General features: G+C 31.0%; 1 protein-coding gene across 4 annotated transcripts in view; it reads left to right on the top strand.

The window, feature by feature from the left end:
• LOC142332331 (putative helicase mov-10-B.1) overlaps positions 1 to 22,231 on the top strand; it is a 78,298-nt gene that overhangs the window by 15,901 nt on the left and 40,166 nt on the right. For all 4 annotated transcript variants that reach the window (XM_075378710.1, XM_075378706.1, XM_075378708.1 and 1 more), the window contains exons 5-10: positions 3,924 to 4,042; positions 8,087 to 8,218; positions 12,089 to 12,269; positions 15,082 to 15,242; positions 18,071 to 18,235; positions 21,564 to 21,729. In XM_075378710.1, the coding sequence (XP_075234825.1) occupies positions 3,924 to 4,042; positions 8,087 to 8,218; positions 12,089 to 12,269; positions 15,082 to 15,242; positions 18,071 to 18,235; positions 21,564 to 21,729 (924 nt within the window). The remainder of the gene's footprint in view (positions 1 to 3,923; positions 4,043 to 8,086; positions 8,219 to 12,088; positions 12,270 to 15,081; positions 15,243 to 18,070; positions 18,236 to 21,563; positions 21,730 to 22,231) is intronic.

Genomic DNA, 22,231 nt, shown 5'->3' with positions numbered 1-22,231 from the left:
ATATTAGGTGTTAGTTTGTAAGTGAGTTGTCGTCAGCTCGTTAAAAATGTAAATTTTGTTTTTTTAGTAAAACAGTTTTCCGTAAATCTGTATTAATATTATTATCTTAATTCAATTATATGTCATTTTTCTGGTTAACATGGTTTTTTATAATTCTGTGTTTTTTGAAAAATTTTAGGTTGTTTTGAAGCTTTGGAGGGCGGCATTTTTGGGTTTGCTTATGTGGCAAAAACGCTACGGCTGGCCCTGCTGAGACTCATGTTGAATGATGTCTCCTGCCTCTAAAACCCAAATGTCAATTCAATTAATGTGTCAATCATTACTCTAGTGTTTACTCTTGTACTATCTTAAGTGTGTAAGAAAAGGAATTGTGTCACCTGTCTCGTAACTATGTTTAATGTACTCGTGAGATTCAAACAGGCTGTAAGCTTTTATGAAATATGATATATTTTCAGGTTAATTAACCTTAATATAATTGAGGTTAAGTCTTTTAATGACTTTTATTCTTTAATAAACATGCAAGCAAAACTGATGAATCATTGAATTTTTAACCTAATCATTTGTCTCTTTATCTTAAAAGGAGATGAAGGTTAATTAAATCAGTCATTTATGGGTTAAGCATTTTAGAGTAAAACATATCTGTTTATGTTCAATTTATACCTAAATGGTATTGTCTACCTTTATTCAGAAGATTAAGAGATTGACAAGATTAATTAAAGTGTATCGTAAAATAAAATAATTAATGTTAATTTGTAAAAGAATTACGTTCAAGATATGGAACTCATGGCAAACAAATCTTTGTCCATTTATTTGGGTCTCCTCTTATATCTTCAAGATATTATGGATAATCTGTTGGACAAGAGTGTGTAAGTAATTTTCATTCCCAAAAAAATTACTAATTTTCAGTTTTATTAAATTATTTCAGATATTAAAAAAAAAAATTTAAACTGTTTGTTTACTATATAGTAGAACCTCTGTTAACTAAAGTACTTTTAACTGAAATATCATTTAAAAAATTGCTGTCAAAAAAATTATTTATTCCTCAATTTGACAATGAATATTTGTTTTCTGGATGAAGAACAAAAATTAATGTAATAAATATCATCTATAAATTGTGATTTATCATAATAGTTCTGTTTAATACAAACAAGTTTTCTTCTTAGAAGAATTAAAAATGGTAGGATTTGCGAACTGTGGCATTTGATTTTGTTGTTGATGTTTCTATTGTTTCTGATTGGGTCAAGATGAAAAATAAGTTTGAAAAGTATGTTTGAATGATGCCAAACTAGAGAACAATGTATGTGTGCCAAAACAAGAAAGTGAATGAGGTTGTGTTTCTATAGTTCACACAACAAAGGAAAAAGAGAATGGAATTAACAGGCCCAGTTATTCAGTTAAAGGCCGAAATGGTGAGTGAGGCAGGTACAGGATTTCAAGCCAAAGCTGGGTGGCTTGAAAAATTTTAAAATAGGTATGGAATATATCAAGTGAATATCTGTGGGGAAAGGTTATCTGCCAATGTTGATACTGTAGTGGATTCTAAAACAAAAATGGATGACTTTTTCCAAGGATATACAAAAATCAGATCTATAATGCAGATGAAATTGGGCTAAACTTTAAAATGTTATCTAAAACGTCACTTACATCGAGGGATGAAAAGAGTGCTCCTGGACACAAGTTGAACAGACAAAGAGTTTTGTTTTGTAGTAACAATGTGAGAACTCATCGACTGCGGCCTAAATGTGCACATGTGAATCTTGAAATCCTAGGGATTTGAAAGATATTGCAGAAAATGCTCTTCCTGCCTACCAACAAAACCAAAACCGTTCCTGGATGCCCACTAGCTTGTTCACTGAGTGGTACAACCATGAATTTATCCCCAGTCTTAAGTCTTTTTTAAAGTCGAAAACCCTTTCTAGAATGGCTATTTTACTCATTGATAACGCACCAACGCTTTTCCAGAGTCTGCGCAACAAACAGAGATGTAATCGTCAAGTTGTTACCATTAAATGCAACAAGTTTGATCCAACCTTTAGACCAAGCGATGATAGAGTGCTTCAAAAAGCATTAGCGGGCATTCTTTCTAAAATCTCTATTACAAGAGATAAATAACCCAAAGAGTGTACCCAAAGTTTTGAAAATAATTAACATGAAAGATGTTTATTGGTGTGTTCAGTGCTAAGAGAAAATAATATCATCCACTTTGCAAAAACTTGAAAAAAACTTTTGATGGGATATTAATTGAAGATAAGTTGAAAAAAGACAAAAATCTTCAGGAGTTAATTGATAAAAATAGCAGGATTTGAAGAAATCGATCAAACTGAAGTAAGTGAATAACTCAACGAGGATGAATCAGAATTAAATTTCAATAATCAATATGTTGTTGACATGATAATACCACGACCGCTGATGAGATTTTCAATGCTTTGAAGGTAAGAGTTTTTATTTAGAGTTATATTATTAAATAAGGCTGTATGATATATACGTTTTGTATGTTTTATTAATTTTGTCAGGTGCATTGTTTTGTCCAATGATCTGAAGAATCGAAGCCCTTTGACTTTCCCTAATAAAGCAATGGTGAGATATTGCTGCAAGAAAACGATGTGAACCACCTTCCCTCTTTTCTTTTGGTTAACAGAATTTTTATATATGTATAAAAAGCAAACACAAAATTTATTTGAAATTCAGCAATTTTTTTATGTACACTGATAGCTTATGTTATCCGATTATGAGTGGCATATAATGTCAGAAAAATGCCCTCCAAGGTTCTGCTGGGATATTGTCATTCTTTTCCTGAAGTTTTCCATCACTTTCAAACATAGGTCTGGCTCAATATTTGCAGTCACTTGTTAAATCTCCCTCTTTAACTCAGGAATTGTTTGCGAAGAGTTTTCAAATTCTTTGACACCAAAAATCTTCAAAGAAAGTAATCACTTGGTGGCAAATCGCATGATCTAAATGGCCATGTTTGGTCGGCCTGGAAATTTTTCACGTAACAAATAGAGTGTTTCTCCCACAGTATTGTATGTTGCACTACCTTAGTGAAACCACAAATTATTCTGTACAATTTGAATCTAATCGTGGCCAAAAAAATTCATTCAGCATGTTACGGTATCACTCACCATTAATTGTAGCCACAATCCGACCTCATCCTCAAAAACGTAACGGCCGATAATTCCACCAGACCAAAATTAACACCAAACAGAAACTTTTAGTGGATATAATTATACTTCATAAAGAGCTTGAGAATTCTCTGTCACTAAATTCGACAATTTTGCATGTTGACATACCCATCAAGATGTGTGCTTCATCACTAAAAATTTTCATGTTTTGAAAATCACCGTTTACTGACTGCTTGACGCTGCAACACAAAATTAGCAAACCCTCAGCGTTTAAGATGATCCCTTGGTTAAAGCTGAGTTAACTTTATTTTGTGTGGATGGATATATAGATCTTTTGTTAGAATTCTCTTACGTGGTTCTGATTAGCCCAGGTTATTGCAAACGATGTTCTTGGGTTTGATGCATCACTGTCGTGCACTGACTCGATCTTATCAAGAGGTTGATCGGTGCGAGGGCAACCTTATTGTTGTGTGCCTAAAACAGTACCCATTTCTTCAAATATAAGTTCAAATGCCGAACCTTTCACTCATTCGACATGATTTCTTTGCCAAATATTTCCCTAATTGTTTTGTTAAAACCCTCCTCATATTTGAAATGAGTTTAAATAATAATAATAATAATGCGTAGCGATCCATGGCTACTAACTGGAACTAACTGCGATAAGATAAGGAAGATATTCAAGGCTGACAATCCCGCCAGACGATAATGGTGAGCAGTTTAACACCCGCGTTATTTCTGGCCAACCCATTTTGTGTGTGTGTGTGTGTGTGTAATTCCTCTTGTTTAACTTTGTTTTTTTAGGATTTTGAAGTTGAAACTGATTGGTCAGTGACGTTACGTCCAAAGAGACCATACCATATGGAGTCAAAAAAATCTTTTCTTCCTGTAATTAAAAAAATTCCTGGACCTGAAATAAAATTGTAAGTATTTATATATTATTGTTAAATCAAATCAATCATAATTTATAATTTGATTTTTTTAAAGATCTTTTTTGTTTTTCTTTAATTTTTTATAACAAAAATGAAAAAACGATATTCTTTTCTACATTATTCTTGTTCTATCCCGGATCTTTCTCATTGTTTATCCCGGATCTGCTTAGCCGACTTCAATGGCAATGCAGAGCGCAAGAACAACGTGTAGCTGGACACATCCAAGCCTGAGTTGAAAAACCCAAGAAGAACAACCACCTCCTGGTCCGACCAGACTGTGTCGCAGGCAGGAGCAGACAACTCAGTACGGAGCCTCTCCTTCACACGCAGCGCTGGATGCCTGTGACCGGAACAAAGCCAGACCCAGCATGCACGGATACGGGAAAGGCCCCTGCGGAGGGCCCCGACATTTCGACAGGTGACACAGAGCCGCGTATGGGCGGCCAAACCCCTTGGAGCACAAACTGCACTCAAAGGCAAGGGGCACCCCAGCGTGCACCAACCGATGGTGCCGATCCAGGTCCCCCAGCTTCTGGAACCAGTGCCAGCAAACCGCGCAACCTGACAGCCGCCAGGGGACCGGGTAGGAAACCCCGGTGAGGCCAGAGTGAGAAACGACGTTTTCCGCCTATATGGTCTTTCAAAAAAGAAACATCACTTGGTGCCAGGTTGGGACCAGAAGCAGGATGGTTCAGACTATCTCAACCAAAATGGTTGAGGAGATGACCGTTTTCTGTGCGATGTGGAACCAAGCGTTATTGTGCATCAGACAAGTTGCCCTTTGTCAGCTGCCCTCTTTTTTTGTTTTAAATGGCCCAACGAAGCTTTCGGAGGGGCTCGCAGTATTTGTGAACATTTATGGATTGACCTGAAGTCAAAAAATCGATAAGGAAAATTTCTTTTTGATCCAGAAAAATGTTGCCATGATTAATTTTCGGAGATTTGAATTTTGAAGTTTTTGCTGACGGGGAATCAGTATGCTGCACTGCATAGATTTGCCTTTTGGATTCCAGTTTGTAGTGAGCCACCCAGGTTTCATTCCCAGTCACAATAGAATCGAGGAATTCTTCATTCTCAAGCTCATAACGGTCGAGAAACTACTAAGCACAATGAACTCAATTTGTTTTGTGTTCTCCTGTTAATATTTTTGGAACCCACCGCGCGGACTATCTTTGAAAATCTAACGGCTGGTTACAGTTTCTTATAGCACACTTCGACTGACTTCTGGGCACATTTCATGAAGTTTGTTTTCAGTCAAACAGCAATCCTTGCAAGTCGCTGTTCGATTCTGAATTTCCGTTCGACAAACATGTCTGTCACAATCGATGGTCTTCTGCTCCTCTCTTCATCGTGAATGCTTGTTCTATCATTTTTTTAATTTTCTACACAACTTTGTTAATTTATCACATGACAACATAATAAACAGAGAAAAGTTTGCGTTGATGTTGGTGGATTTTCATTTTTAGTAGTAGCAGATGAGGGCTAACTAATAGGTTACTGACCGCACCTAGGCTTGTTCTCTTCATTTGGACTTCCCTTTCACACAGGAATGCCAACTTTGAAATGTAAAGTTTTACTCGGAGCTAAAGTGACCTCACTAAATTGTGACCTCACTTTCAGAACATATCTTGTACTTCTTTAGATGTAACTTTCAACGTATTAAAATTCGGAGTTCTTTAAAACGATGATTCATTTATAATTTTAAAACGCTGAAAATTCTACTAAACACTACATGAAGTAGCAGTACAATAGTAGCCGCAAGATTTAGATGCTTCAAAATTCTTCTAACAATTCAAGTTTCTCATTGAACATGTGTTTTTTTATTTGTAATAGAATTGTTGATTGCAGTATTGCAATTTTATTATTTGTTATATACAAAATTTACAAATTTTCATAATGTATCTAATGAATTAAATTTGTACTTTATAAAATTTGATGCAGATATAACTACAGATATAATTTGATGCAGTGTACACAGAGTTTCATGTTATGTAGGGACTTTTTAAAATATGTAAAATTAACTTTATGGTTCAAAAGATATCATTTTAATTAAATAAGACTTTTTCATAAAATTCCTGCTAGATGAGATGTTGTTATAGATTATGTGGCTACAAAATTCTGCACAATGCAGTTAAAATATATTTTTATTACAGTACTGAGAAGTTGGACCTGATGACTCGTACAACAGTATACCTTTTTTTAACCAGGTATAATTTAAAAAGCCCACCAGGTTGCTCTAGCGGTGATCACATCTTCCCAAATCAGCTGATTTGGAAGTCGAGAGTTCCAAGGTTCAAGTCCTAGTAAAGTTAGTTATTTTTACATGGATTTGAATAATAGATCTTGGATACCGGTGTTCTTTGGTGGTTGGGTTTCAATTAACCATACATCTCAGGAATGGTCGAAATGAGACTGTACAAGACTACACTTCATTTACACTCATACATATCATCCTCTGAAGTATTATCTGAAAGGTAATTACCGTAGGCTAAACAGGAAAAAGAAAAAGAAAGAAAGGTATAATTAAAAAAAAAAACAAGATAAGCTAGTTAAAAACTTTTTAACTTTTATTGGATTAAGTGTAATTATTAAGAAGAAAATTTTAATTATTAAGAAATTTATTCAGAAAAGAAAATACATAAAATATATATGATTTTGGGTCTAGGAAATTAAATTCCTGGTTCCACAGAATCACTTTTAAAATATAATTATATAAAATTAATCTCAAGTAACAATTTTAATTATTTATCACTGAAATGGAAGCTGTGATAAAAAAACCAGAATTTTAATTTTTATCAAAAAAAATTTATTCTGCTTCTAAACTAATATTGCCCCCTTCAAAGTTGTTTTTTGAGAGATGAAACACACTAATACGAGTGTTTCTTCTGATTCTCAAATTATTTATGGAAAGCATTTTTTTTTGGTACAGTAATTTGTTCACTTAGTGATTTTTATTTAATTTTTTTCATCTATTGTTGCAAACCAACAATCAGAGTGGGAAGAAGAAAAAATCACAGGGTGTCATCTCTGGAGATTAGGGAAACTGCAGCACTAGTATGGTGTTATTTTTGGTTAATAGTGTGTGTGAGTTGGGAGTGTTATTGGGCACAAAATTCATTATTTGTTAGCAAAACCTTTTAGTGAATTTCTTTGAATTTCTCATCTAAATGGCACAACTGTTAAGTAATAGTGTTTGTTGATCTTACAACTTTGTGGTAAAAATTCATAATGTAGAATATTATTGTAATAAAAAAAAGTAGAAAAAAAGAACCTTAATGTTTGATTGAACTCTGCATGCTGTTTTCAGTCTTGGTTCTTCAGGAAGATTTTATGGGGGCAATCATTTTAATATTATGACATACACCCACATTTTGTCTCTGTTATGACACTTCTGAGTAATCCTGAGTCATCAGCAAAGTCAGCTAACAATTTTTATGAAGTTGGTTTTATTGAAATTTTAAGTTTATAACAAATTGTACTGGTAGTTGTTTCATATCCAAATCTCAGTTAAAACTGTTCACCCAGTCGATAAGAGATTCCCACCTCTTCAGCAATTTCTGTAATAGTAATTTGATGGTTGTCGATCATAATATCACTTATATTGTTGATATTTTTATCGATTGTTCATGTGTTAGGATGTCCAACTCTTTTCTCATCTTTACAGTTTGTATCATTTGTAAGCTCTTGGTGTCTGAAAACATTTTGTGATGTCTAACATGCTTACTATGAATTACATGCCAAATTTGAATTACACAACTAATATGGCTGAAAATATTGATTTACATTATAAAGAGAGTTGCCATCGTGTGTAAAAAGACAAACTCAATCAAAAAGATCACATTTTGTAAGTGTATATATATATATATATATATATATATGTTCTAAGTATGCTTTAAAATTATGCAACAGATTCTCTTTTATCTGTGGACATGTGAAGTGTGTATTCTAAATGCTTTTGTATATATTTTTATGAAAGTTATTGCTTACATTATTTGAGACAATATGGTCAATTAATTTTTTGTTTTCATTTTTCAGGGTTGGTAATATGATGACGATTTATCTCAAAATGTATAAGCCACCAGTTGAAATGGTTGCTATATTAGAAAATAAAATGAAAGAATCTAAAAATTTAGGAATAAAGGCGTTAACGCTACTTCATGCAATGAAGTAAGTTTTTTTTAGTTTTGACACATTAAAATCTAAGCCCAGTTGTAACTTTAAATATGGCTTTAGTTTTGTAAAAAATGTCAGTTTCACTTTTTTGGTCAGAAGGAAAATTTTAAATATTTACAGTATAATATTTCAAAGTTTGAATGTACAGCCACTCATTACACTTAAATTTTTTTTTGTCTTCAGTCATTGATTGGTTTGATACAGCTCTCCAAGATTCCCTATCTAGTGCTGGTTGTTTCATTTCGGTATACCCCCTACATCCCTAACAATTTGTTTTACATATTCCAAACTTTGCCTGCCTTCACAATTTTTCCCATCCACCTGTCCCTCTAGTATCAAAGCGACTATTCCAGGATGCCTTAAGATGTGGCCTATAAGTCTGTCTCTTCTTTAAGCTATATTTTTCCAAATGTTTCTTTCTTCATCAATTTGCCGCAATACCTTTTCATTTATCACTTTATCCACCCACCTGATTTTTAACATTCTCCTATAGTACAACATTTCAAAAGCTTCTAATCTTTTCTTCTCAGGTACTATGATCGTCCAAGTTTCACTTCCATATAAAGCAACGCTCCAAACATAATACTTTCAAAAATGCTTTCCTGACATTTAAATTAATTTTTTATGTAAGCAAATTATATTTCTGACTGAAAGCTTGTTTCACCTGTGCTATTCAACATTTTATATCACTCCTGCTTTATCCATCTTTAGTAATTCTATTTCCCAAATAACAAAATTCTTCTACCTCCATAATCTTTTCTTCTCCTATTTTCACATTCAGTTGTCCATCTTTGTTATTTCTACTACATTTCATTACTTTGTTTTGTTCTTGTTTATTTTCATGTGGTAGTTCTTGCAAAGGAATTCATCCATGCCATTTATTGTTTCTTCTAAATCGTTTTTACTCTTGGCTATAATTACTATATCATTAGCAAGTTGTAGCATCTTTATCTTTTCACCTTGCACTATTACTCTGGATCTAAATTGTTCTTTAACATCATTAACAGCTAGTTATATGTAAATCCTTCTTGGATTCCCTTTTTTATTACAGCATCTTTCTAATGCTCTTTGATTATTTCTGTTGCTGTTTGGTTCCTGTAAATGTTATCAATTGTTCATCTATCTCTACACTTGAACCCTAAACTTTTTAAAATGTAGAACATTTTATTCTAATCTACATTATCAAATGCCTTTTCTAAGTCTATAAATACCACGTATGTCTGTTAGTTTTTCTTTAATCTTCCTTCTACTATTAATCTGAATGTTAAAATTGCTTCCCTTGTCCCTTACTTTACCTGAAATTAAATTGGTCTTCTTCTAACACTTCTTCCACTCTCCTCCCAATTTTTCTGTACAGAATTCTAGTTAAGATTTTTGATGCACGAGTAGTAAAGGTAATTGTTCTATATGCTTCATTTTTTCTACTCCTGCTTTCTTTGGTATCATGACAGTTGTACTCTTTTTGAAGTCTGATGTAACTTCCCCTTTTTTATAAATTTACACACCAGTTTGTATAATCTATCTATTGCTTCCTCACCTGCACTGCGCAGTAATTCTGCAGGTATCCTGTCTATCCCAGGAGCCTTTCTGCCATGAAAATTCTTTAATGCTCTATTAAATTCAGATCTCAATATTGTTTCTCCCTTTTCATCCTCTTCAACTTCCTCTTCTTCCTCTATAACACCAGTTTCCAATTCATTTCCTCCGTACAATTCATCAATATATTCCACACATCTACCAACCTTTTCTTTCATATTATAAATCGGTTTACCATCTTTATTTAACACTTTATTAGATTTTAACTTATGCACCAAAAAATTCTTCTTAATTTTCCTGTATGCTTCGTCTAGTTTACCAATGATCTTTCTCTTTCCACTTCTGAACACTTTTCTTCAATCCACTTTTCTTTCATTAATTTGCACTTCCTGTTTATAGTACTTCTTAATTGTTGATAGTTCCTTTTACTTTCTTCATCACTAGTATTCTTATATCTTCTATGTTTGTCCATCAGCTGTAATATATGCTCTGAAATCCAAGGTTTTCTACCAGTTCTCCTTGTTTCACTTAAGTTCGCTTCTGCTGATTTAAGAATTTCCTTTTTAACATTCTCCCATTTCTCTTCTATATTTTCAACCTTATTTTTTTTACTCAGACCTGTTCTAATGTCCTCCTCAAAAATCTTCTTAACCTCCTCTTCCTCAAGCTTCTCTAAATTCCACTGATTAATCTGTCACCTTTTCTTTAGGTTTGTAAATCCCAATCTACATTTCATTATCACTAAATTACAGTCGCTATCAATGTCTGCTACTGGTTATGCTTTGCAGTTGACGAGTTCATTTCTAAATCTTTGCTTAACCATGATATGATCTAACTAATATCTTGCAGTATTGCCTGGCTTTTTCCAAGTGTATATTCTTCTATTATGATTTTTAAATTAGGTGTTGGCAATTACTAAATTATACTTCGTGCAAAACTCAATAAGTCGGTCCCCTCTTTCACTCCTTTCACTCAGTCCGTATTCACCCACAATATTTCTTTCCTTTTCTTTTCCAATGCCTGCATTCCAATCTTCAACTATTATTAAATTTTCATCGCCTTTTATATGTTTAATTGCTTTGTCAGTTTCTTCATATATACACTACCTCATCACCATCATGGGCACTTGTAAGCATATAGACATTAACAATCATTGTTAGTTTAGGGGTTGACTTTATTCTGATTACAATGATACTATTGCTAAGCTTTTGAAATAGTCTACTCTCTTCCTTATCTTCTTGTTCATTATGAAACCTACTCCTGCCTATCCTTTATTTGACGCTGAGTTAATTATTCTAAAATCCCCTCCCAAAAGTCGTTTTCCCCTTTCCACTGAACTTTGCTAATTCCTTCTACATCTGCATTTAACCTACCAGTTTCCCTCTTTAAATTTTCTAACCTTTCAATTTTCTGGTCACCCCTTCCTTAGTAGTCCCCACCTGGAGATTCAAACGGGGGACTAGTTTACCTCTGGAATATTTTACCAAGGAAGGCTCCTTCATTTTTGTTACATGAAAATGCAGAGAGATACATTTTCTTGAAAAAAAAACAGCTGTAGTTTTCCATTGTTTTCAGCTGTACAGTACTCAGAAGATTGAGTGATGTTTATATGGTCATTTAAGTCCTCCTGACCTGCACCCTTAACAACTACTGAGAGAGCTGCTGCCCTCTTTCAGGAATCATTTCTTAGTCTGACTCTGTACAGATACCTCTCCGATATGGTTACACCTTCGGTCCAGCTACTCTGTATTACTGAACACTCAAGTTCCCTCACCATTGGCAAGGTCTCATAATTCATAGAGGGGGACACTCATTTAACACACCATAAAAAGTTTTATTGTAGCAAGGAACAGATTGAATCTATTGACAGACATTGGTTTATTAAAAATTAAAAAAAAAAAATAGATTGGGTAAAAATTAATTGAAAAAAAAATTTTTTTATCCAATAAAAATTTAGTAACATTTTTTCATTGAGTTTTCCCTTGAATATTTAATACCCCTTATCATATTTGTCTGATACCAATTCTTTCTGGTAGGACTGTTTCCATCAGCTCTTTTGTCACACAAAAAGATTATCCCAGCATGAGGGAAGGTCAAGTTTTTGTCATGGAGAATGCCGGTAGACAATATGCATTTCCTATAATTCTGAATTATCTGTCATTATCATTTAAGAAATTCACACTTTGTGTCAGCATTTATTACATTCCTTTTCACCATAAACTCATTACAGAGTGGAAATTTTCTATCCTAGTCTAATCCATTGCATTTACTTTAGGATTTTTTTTATTTTTAGTTAAGGTTTTTTATTGGTTTTTTTTTTTTTAACAGTAAAGTTCTTGGTCACAAAGAGAATGTTATTGATTTCACTAGAGAAAATTATGTAGATCGGTTTACATATCTTTTATATATGGAAGAGGCTGAAGAGTTAATTGAATTAGAGCAATTTAGAAAGGAAAAAGTCTATTTAAAATCTGTTAAAGAAAACAACATCAGTTATTTTAGATTGGAGGTACATATTTAAAATTTGATTTTTTTGAAAGTTAAATAACAATCTAGAGGTTTAATTTTTCATTAGGATTTGTGTGTAATTTGTCATTTATGTATACTTTTATTTATTTAGAATTTATGAATCAAAGAAGGCTTAAAATGTGCCAAAGAATCTTAAATACACTAAAACCTGGGAAATTAGTTTAGATTTTGAAACCTAAAATATAGTTAAATATCAGCAGTTGACATTTGAGGGGTTACATTAAATTGTTTTATTATTTCTAGAGTACTGTACTAAAATAAAAATTATATTATCAATACTTTAATATATATTTATTATATTACACACATACATATATATATATATATATATATATATATATATATATGAATAATTTTATCGAGTGTTGTCTCATGTTTGACAATTAATAATTATTTACAAACATTACTTATGAATACATCAGAACAGCTAATATACATTAATACCGTAATGTAAACATAACAGTTCACATTAAACAAAAAAAAGCTTTTAAATCCATAATTCATCATTATTAATAAAGTATAATAGAATTTGATTGAATAAGGTTTTTCCTTTTAATTTTTTTTACCAATTATAAACAAGCTTTTCAACAATTACTGACTTAGTTATACATAAATTCTTTGTTTTATTTTTTAATTTTAATACCGCAATACTTCTTAAAAACTGTACGTTCAGTTTAGGATAAAGATGTTAAGAATGATAACAGATTTAGAAATCTTGATTGGCAGTCTTACAATTGCTATTTTTGCATCCCTTAAGTAAGTAAAATGCATATTTATTGCATAAGTACAATTATTGAATAATTGACTTATTATATAGTTGACTTATTTGGTAGATCTCGCATTTATTACGTAAATTATATCATATTAAAATGAAATTTAACTTAGTTGACAAGATTTATGATTATTGTCCTCAAGACCATGTCAGCGTTGAAGCATCTGTAATCTCTTTACGTAAAATATTTTCAGTCATTTACATTTCAAGTTTTTATTAAAAGCCTTATAAATTCACTACTCAAGCAAAGAAAATATTTAATTTTCTTCGGACTACTTCTGAATGTGATTTTAGTTCTGTAAATGTTGAAAATTGTGCAGATAATTAGAGTTTGCTTTTTCTTGTAAGAAATTGACATTTGTACTTAATGATAACTCTACTATACTCACTTAGGCTGGTGAAATAATGTTCTCTGTTAGATTATGATTAACAAAACTTCTGCACATAAGCCTTGAATCTAAAAAAACTGCACTAGATGTCTGGAGACTTTTATGTAAGAGGGATGGTGGAATGTATACACCCTGAAATGTAACAAAAGAATGAAATGTTGCACAAAGCAGCAGGTCATGCATTCTTGTAGTTCCATTTCCCTACTACTAACAACCTAACACCATTTGACCCGTGATATTCTCATTCTCTTTTAGTTTCTATTATTATAGTCACATAGGCCTGCTAGATCAGCGCATCTAAAACAACGTGCAGTGAATTTTTAACAGTGGTAGAAGCAAGTGACATTCATTGTTGTCCTAAATACGTTTATGGTAATAAAACTTTCATCGAACTACTGTAAGTAGATGAGAAATAAAATTTTGTACATCAAAAGCTGGTAAAGCAAATATTGAGAATGAACCAACCTTACAGTGGTTGACCAACCAGTTTCGGTGACTAATGAGAAGTGCTAAAGAAAGATGGCTGAATTTATTCAAAATGACCTATACATCACCATTCAGATACACATATCAAAAGAACAAGTAGAACACATTATTCCATTACTGGATGACGGTAAAATATGTTTTGTTATTGGTGCCGTGCAGATTTAAAGAAAAGAACAAACAATGAGATGAATATTATGAACAGCTTCTGAAACGTTATTTTGTTGAGGGAGATGACTTCCTCTTCAATACTGGACATGAAACTGGGGTGAATCATTAAAGCCCAGGAGAAAATCAGCAGAGGTTGAAATACTAGCATTATGGTTTGCCAAAGTCAAAACATTCTTTGCAAACACATTCTCTTGAGTGTTATGCAATTCTAAATACTTGTACACAACTTACTACATAGAAGCCAGATCAACTGTAAATTCTGTGCAATACATAGAGACTTAGATACATAGAGATTTAGGTGTTGAACACCTAAAGAGACATGTTTGTTGTGTTTGACAATTCATGGAAGTGATAATTATAGAACACGATAATGCTCAACCTCACACACCGCACGCAACCACACTGAAGTTTTGTGAATCAGCATTGGAATAAATGTGTAGCTATAAATGGTGACTACATGGAAAAACAATATGTTTTTGTAGCAAATAAAATGTACTTTTATGATAATGCAAATAAAGAGTAGATGGTTAAAAATTCAGAGTTCCGAGGCAAAATACACTATGACATATGAAATACTAAATTGATCTTTGCTTAAGTAATGAAAAGCCTTTGAAATATATAATTATAAACCAAAAAGGGTATTTAATTTTTAATTAAATTAAAAATATTCTGTGTAGTGAATTCTACACTAATTGTGTGTTTCTGTTCTTTCATAATAACATTTTTTCAGCTTGATAGGTGTTTTTTTACATATGAAGAAAAAAATTTGTATTTCTTGTTTTACCTTTGCGGGTTTTCTTTCCATATTTGAAAGGATGAAATCAATTAGCAGCAAGTGAATTTTTCTTTAACTATATTTGTTATAGTAAATGTTTTTAAGTAATACATGCTTTGAAAATTATATAATTTATAAGATTTACATTAATTAATTTATCTGTTACTGTTGTAAACTTTTTTTGTGTAATTATTGATTATAGGTTGGTGATGGTCTAATTGAAGGAAGACCATCACTAATTGTTGGAGATAAAGCATTAATCTATCCATTGCGTGGTAAAGATTATGGTTTGAAAAATGTGTGGTACTCTGGATTAATTTGTAAAGTAGAACTAAAAAGTATTCTCTTACGTTTTAGAAAATCGTAAGAAACTCATTTTTATTTTTTATTTATTATTACTTTTTTTCATCAATTTCAGTTTTTTAGTAATTTCTGTTAATATTGTTATTGTTATCACAATGATAAACTTTTCTAATTAGAATTAAATTTACAATTTGTTGCTGGTGACAAACCTACACATAGTTAAAATCCAACACTGTGAGCGTGGGTTACAACCATGAATTTTCAGTGCATTATTATTTTGATCTATTTTAGCCAGAATTATTTTCATTTATGGCAGAAATTATAGTGTAATTACTAACAACTATAATGGTAATTTCTATCACTGTGATTGAATAGTGGCCAAGTAGGTCTGTCTTACTGGGGTAAACATTAAAGAAACTCAGATTACAAATAGGAATTCTATTTAATAAAAAGCTAGTCATTATCTACTCATCTGTTTATATTTTGGCTTTCTATGCAATACCTGTATAAAGTAGTCTGGACAATTTTATACATACACAGGGCCACTACCCCACTAATTTTCACTAAAGAAGTGACTATAAGAAGATGCCAACTTGATGTTTCAGGTGAAACCAAGTGTGGCTGACCTGATTGTCATGTTCAGTGAAAAAGAAATAAGGATAGGAAAAAGGGAGGGAAGAATAAACAGGTGATCAACCCATAGTGGGTTGATCACATCATAGCAAACCTACAGTTTGCTATATTTCCAGCTCAAGTCTGTATAACAGCAATCAGATTGCTGTATGATTAATAAATATTTTACCTAAATGCGACTTATTTACAAAATAATATGATAAATACTACTTTGCTATCGCCAAAGTGGAGTGTAATATCTATGGCTTTTATTCAAAAGTTTCTGAATTTGAATCCTGGCAATAATTTCTTAAATAAATTTGGTAATAAATTTCTTAAATTTTCTTGGTAATAAATTTCTTAAATTTTCTTGGTAATAAATTTCTTAAATTTTCTTGGTAATAAATTTCTTAAATGTTGTAAAAGCTGTAGAAAATGAGTCACAGTAGGCTAGTGTGATAGATTACAACATTCGACTGATCTGAGACCTCATTAAAAATGATCTGCACCTTATAGTTGATGAAATTGTTTTGGAAGTGTGTACTGTCAGCTATGGAAGTGCCCACTCTATTATTACAAAGCACCTTGAGTTGTGCAAAATTTTGTGTATGAGATGGTTCAAAATCAGGAATAGTCCCATCAGGAAATTTGCCAGTGGGTCCTGAATCAGTTTTTTAGTGAGAAGGAAATATTTTACATCAAATAGTTTCAAGTCATGAGACATGAATCTATCACTAGATTGCTGAGTCAATATCGTCGAGTATTGAGTGGTGCAAGAGTAGAGATCCTTACCCTGCAAAGTGAAAACGCTTCTATTAGCTGGAAAAGTCCTCGCAAATATCTTTTGAAATTGAGAAGGTGTACTGATCATCAAGTTTATCCACAAATGTTGCTCTGTGAATGCTAGCTTGGACAAAGTAAAACCTGGATACTGGAATAAAAGGCACCATCTGTTGATATGAATTGTGATTTTCTTTCATAACAATGCCTACTGCCTCACACAGCCACTAGCACTGGGATAAACTGGATGAAATTTACTCTAAGGAATCCTTAGAACATCTCTGTACAACCCAGATTTATTCCCTTCAGTTTATGTTTGGTTGGCCCATTGAAGGAGAACTTTGATTCCAGAATGACAATAAAGTAAAGGAGTTCAATACAATTGGCTCATGATAATCCTCAAACTTTTTATGAAAAAGGTTTCACAAGTTATATTGATCACAAGTTGAAAAAAAAATGTGGAGAACTTCAGGAAGACTAAATAAAAAAAGCAATAAATATGTTTTGTATTTTTATTCTGTATTAATAAATTTTAAAAACAAAATTCCAGTTTATATTTGAGTGGCCATCAAATAAACTCGATCCTATTATAGTTTTGTGACACTAAATTTGTTTTTGTAAGACTTTAAATGTGTGAAAAACTAAAAAAATTCACTGTCGATGAAGGATATTTATAAGATGTCTATAGTAATAAGGTCTTGAATTTGTTGCAGGGTTTCTTACATAATTCTTTACATGATTTTTTTATCGTTTCTTCTTTTTCATCTCTCTTCATGTGATACATAAAAATAGATCATATTAAAAATGGTGTATAAAGTTTAATGATGATGCGTTCATGATGATTCTGGACAATTCTTTTTTATATTTAAAGAACTGAAGAAAAAATGTTACATATGAAATCTGTAAAGTTATGTGAAAATCAGTGGATTAAATTATTTCCTTAGATTTTTTTTTCATGAATTTGTCTGTGAACATTTTGGCTTTAAAAAAATGTTCTTGGTTTATTTTTCAGTCAACATGCCTCATCTTTTGTTGCCTGAGGAATACAAGCAGATTGAAATGGGAGCATGTTTGATATTTCTGAATTGTTGTAATTGAGAGGAGGATGAATTTTTTAATTAATGGTAATGATGAAATAAATTTTTCATAGATCAAGTAAGTTCAGTTCACTAGATTGGTGTTATTCATGAAATCCTTTAAAATTTATTAAAAAAAAATTAACTGAACTTTGATCAAAAAGAACAGATATGTAAATACATTCTGGAATTAAAAACATCTCTTACTAATTAATTGATTTCATACCATATGGAACAACAATAAATTAACAGGTTTACTGTGAAGAATTTTTCTGAAAACTAGTAACGATAATAAGATAACTAACTGGTGATTTCATAGAATGTTAAGAAAAGGTTGTTATAAGTACTGAATAGATTTACAAAAAGTATTTTTGGTTTTAAGTTAATTACAGCCAATATTCCCACTCTCAATTGTTATAGATTTCATCAGTTATTTCAACCTGATGTAATGAAGGTTAATGTTAAATTTGAACCTCAAAGGCTTCCATATAAAATGTGTTATCGAGCTTTGGAATTTGTCAAAGAACGAGAAATGCAGTTTCTTCTTTTTCCACTGGAAAATTTTCCATTCGTGAAAAGTCCAAAGTAAGTTAATATTTATTCTTTTATTTTTTGTAATTACTTTTTAATTTGTTGATGAAAGTTTTATTTGATTTTTATTATAAATTTATATTTAATTAATTAGTTGTAATTTGTAGTCTTGGGTAAGTAAGGATTGTACTACATTTCTTACAATCTGATGATTCCACAATATCTACAATCTATCAGAGAGTAGCATAGCATAATAGAAATTCAAGGATGTAAACTAAGGATCAGTTGATATAGTCTACCGCTGTTTATGACAATAATTGTTAAGTGTTATGATTTTCCTTATCATATCTGTTGATGTTAAATTTTACATATTGATGATGAGAATGGTTGTTTTTAAAACCAATAGAGTACTCCACCAGCCTAGTTTGTAAACGAATATAAATGGAGTAGCCTGTAAGGCTGGTACTTTGGCTGTTGCCATGAGTTAAAATGTTTTTTATATGACCAGTTTTTTTGCACACTTTGCATTTCATACTTATTTCTTCAGAATTTATTAAACTATTTTTTTGAATGTCAACAAATTTATGCACTTGTTACACAGTCAACCTATAATTTAGCAGTAAAGAGCCTCTATGGTGTAAAAATTCACCGAAGTATGAGATATGAGATCTTAAAAAAAAAGAGGAAAAATAGAAATACAATACAACATAATATTAAGAATATACCTAGTAAACATATAAGTAGAAAATATTTACTCTCCTAGCTATAACGAGATATGCTGTATAACAGGGAAATATATAAACTGGTAAAAAAAATTGGTCTTTTTTTAAGTTCTGTGTCTTAAGGAGATGTTTTAACATTTAAAAAAAAAGAAGATAATTTAAATAATCTACAAAAACAATTTTAATCCAATGCTTCCAAGTCCAAAAGTTTAATTTTGTCAGACTGTCAATTTATATATATATATATATATATATATATATGTATCTTAGATATATGTTACTATAGACCCTATTACTGATTTTCTTCAAACTTGGTAGAAAGGTACTTTCTTAGGAGGAAAAGAAAGAATGGTATTACATTTTTGCAAAACTTTAGAAAGGGGTAGGGGGTGTTTTAACTGAAAAAGATTTCAAATCTTCACTGGGGCTCTGTAGCAAACATTTTTTTTTCCAAAGTTGAAGTTTGTTTTATTGAGATAAAAAAAATTTTTTTAATACTTTCCTTCTCAAAAAATGACTTCATATATTTTTATTTTTTTAACTACATATTCTTTTAGAAAAGGAGTTAATGGAAGTTTTTTTGTATTTATATACTACATCGACTGTCCTTCAAACCACTATAAGATTTTTCCCACTCCAATGATCTGTGGTAACAAAAAAATATTTTTTTAAAATTTATTTTAAATTTAAATCCATATCAAGCAAATAATCCATCGCATTTAAAATCTAAGAATTTAATTTTTGATAGTCCCTATTTGGAACTTCTTGAAAAAAAGATTAGACAAAAATTTTCACCAATTCCTAGAAAATTACAACTTAGTTTATTTGGAATTATGGCTGTAATTTAAAGAATTTTTTTTAAATTTATTATCACAATTTCAGAATTATTTTATAAAAAATTTATTAAAAATTAATTTTATCTGAATGCTTCCCCTTGAGTATGGGAGTACCCAAAATGAAAAAAAATATTTCTGCAATTTTAAATTTTTAATTCTCAAAATGTATTTTGTTAACAAAAGTCTCTAAAGATAACTTAATACCCCTATCCTGATAGGGGAGTAGCCACTTTAAAAAAAAAAAGAATTGAAAATGGATTTTAATTTATTTAAAATCAGTTTTAGTAAACATTTTAATCATTAGAAAAAGCGCTCCCTGGTGCATGAACCCCTCAAATTTCTGAAAAGTCAAAAACATGTTTTTCAAAATTGTGATACTAATATATTAATTTTTATTTATTTATTGAACCCAAATAAAGCATATGTGTTTACAACAGGTTGCAAAAGAAAAGGAAAAAAAATATATATATATATATGAAATATAAACCACCAAAACACAGTAATTAAAAAAATATAAATCAAAACAAAATAAAAACTACCAAAACACATTAAGTTAAACTTACCGTATTAATTTCCAGTTATCTAGTTACTTTGTTTTGATTGTTTATATTTCATATAATATTAAATTTTATTAACATAGTGGTCAATTTGTTAATGAATTATTTGAATATACAAAAAAACATATGTGTATAAATATACAGACTGGATCACTAAGTTCTCCTGGGAATTTCCTGATCTCGTGAAAATAGTGTAAAAAGTTCATATAAACATATGTCCTAAAATGCTTTGTTGTGAGTTACGGCTAGTGAAAAATTTCACTCAAATCTCAGCTATCCTGGTGAAATGAGGTCTAAAATTTTTAGAACTTAATTAAGGAGTAAAATTAGTGATTTCTGATGGTTTTTGACCTGAAATATAGAATAAAATAGGTCCTAGAACCATATCTGCAGTAGTTTTTGAGAAATTTTGGGTGAGAACTAATAAATTGGGTAAGAACCTGTTTTTTATGTTTGGCGTACAGTAACTTTGTTAAATGGATAACAATCACATAGAACTTTTAAACAAAACTTGTAGAGAATTTAATTCTGAACAAAATGGTTAAGATAAGTTGAATAAAACAAAGAAAAGTTAGAAAATTTTGAATTTTATTTAGCAACAGCACATTATTACAGGTCAGAAAATTACTTATTTAATGTAAACAAAAACCAGGATCTTTTTCGGTGATTAGAAGAATTTGTAAAAACAAAATTTACTGTTAAAAATTGTTTGCCTCGCTCAATGAGTTATGATGTGACCTACTCCCTGACATGTATCATTCCTGTCTCTCAGCAGGTATATGTTAAATACTTTCTTGCATTTTTTACAACACCTTTGAGCCTAGTGTTTGTCTGTGAGATAATTATACTACATACAACACCATGCATTATCTTCATACTAGTTACTGCTTAATCTTAAGTTTTTTGGACATATTTAGAAAAAGAAATGGTATAAAAAAAATATTGTTATATAGTGAAAGTACTTCATTAATAGTTGTCATTGATGTCTGATGTCCCAAGAAGTAATGATTGTGATATTGTTAGTATAAGATTTTTTTTTTGCACTTGGCTGAACCTTAAATTTTCACTTTGTTGATTCTACTTTATTGTAAAGTTGAACATATATATATATATATTTTACGAGTAACTTCATTTATAAATATATTTGAAATATATAAATATAATGAAGTTACTCAGTATTAAATAAAAATGTTTATTTTACTTTTACTTTAATTTGCCTTTTGCTCATAATTTACTTTTTTATTGCCTATTTTTTTTTTATGTTTAGTTTTGTTGACAAGTTAGAATTTCACAATGAAGATATTAATAATAATCCAGAGCAAGCTCAGGCTGTATTAAACATTGTTAACTGTACTTCAAGGCCATATCCTTACTTATTGTTTGGTCCTCCTGGTACAGGAAAGACTGTTACCTTAGTAGAGGCCATTATTCAGGTAATTTGTTCAAATATATATGTTTTTTAATTGTTATGTTTTTTACTTCCTTGTATGAAGTAAAGGAAGTATTGTAATCATGAAAAATTTTGGTTTTCAGATTTCAACGGAAATATCCATTGACCACCCCTGAATCCATTTTGACTAGTATTGATGTGATATCTGTACAGATGTACATATGTATCTCAAAAATGATTAGCCGTAGAATGTTGAAATTTTGTATTTAGGACTGTTGTAACATCTAGTTGTGCACCCCTTCCCTTTCTGATTGTAATCGACTGGGCAATTGACCTTTAAAATAATTGAATGTTATGTTGGTAATAACCATGTACATTAAAGAATTGGAGAATCGTACTTCACTTTCAAAGGAAATAAGTTTAAATGAAGTGCAGCAAAAAATGTGTGTATGTAATCTAATAGGTATACAAGGAAGTCATGTGGTGTCCATATCAGATTTTTAAAATTTCCAAACATTCTGTACGTACCAAAACCTTTTTCTTTT

This window comes from Lycorma delicatula, chromosome 11 (assembly GCF_047948215.1).
Source record: "Lycorma delicatula isolate Av1 chromosome 11, ASM4794821v1, whole genome shotgun sequence".
NCBI lineage: Eukaryota > Metazoa > Arthropoda > Insecta > Hemiptera > Fulgoridae > Lycorma > Lycorma delicatula.
Note: the sequence above shows the minus strand (reverse complement) of the source record. Positions and strands in the feature narration are given on the sequence as shown.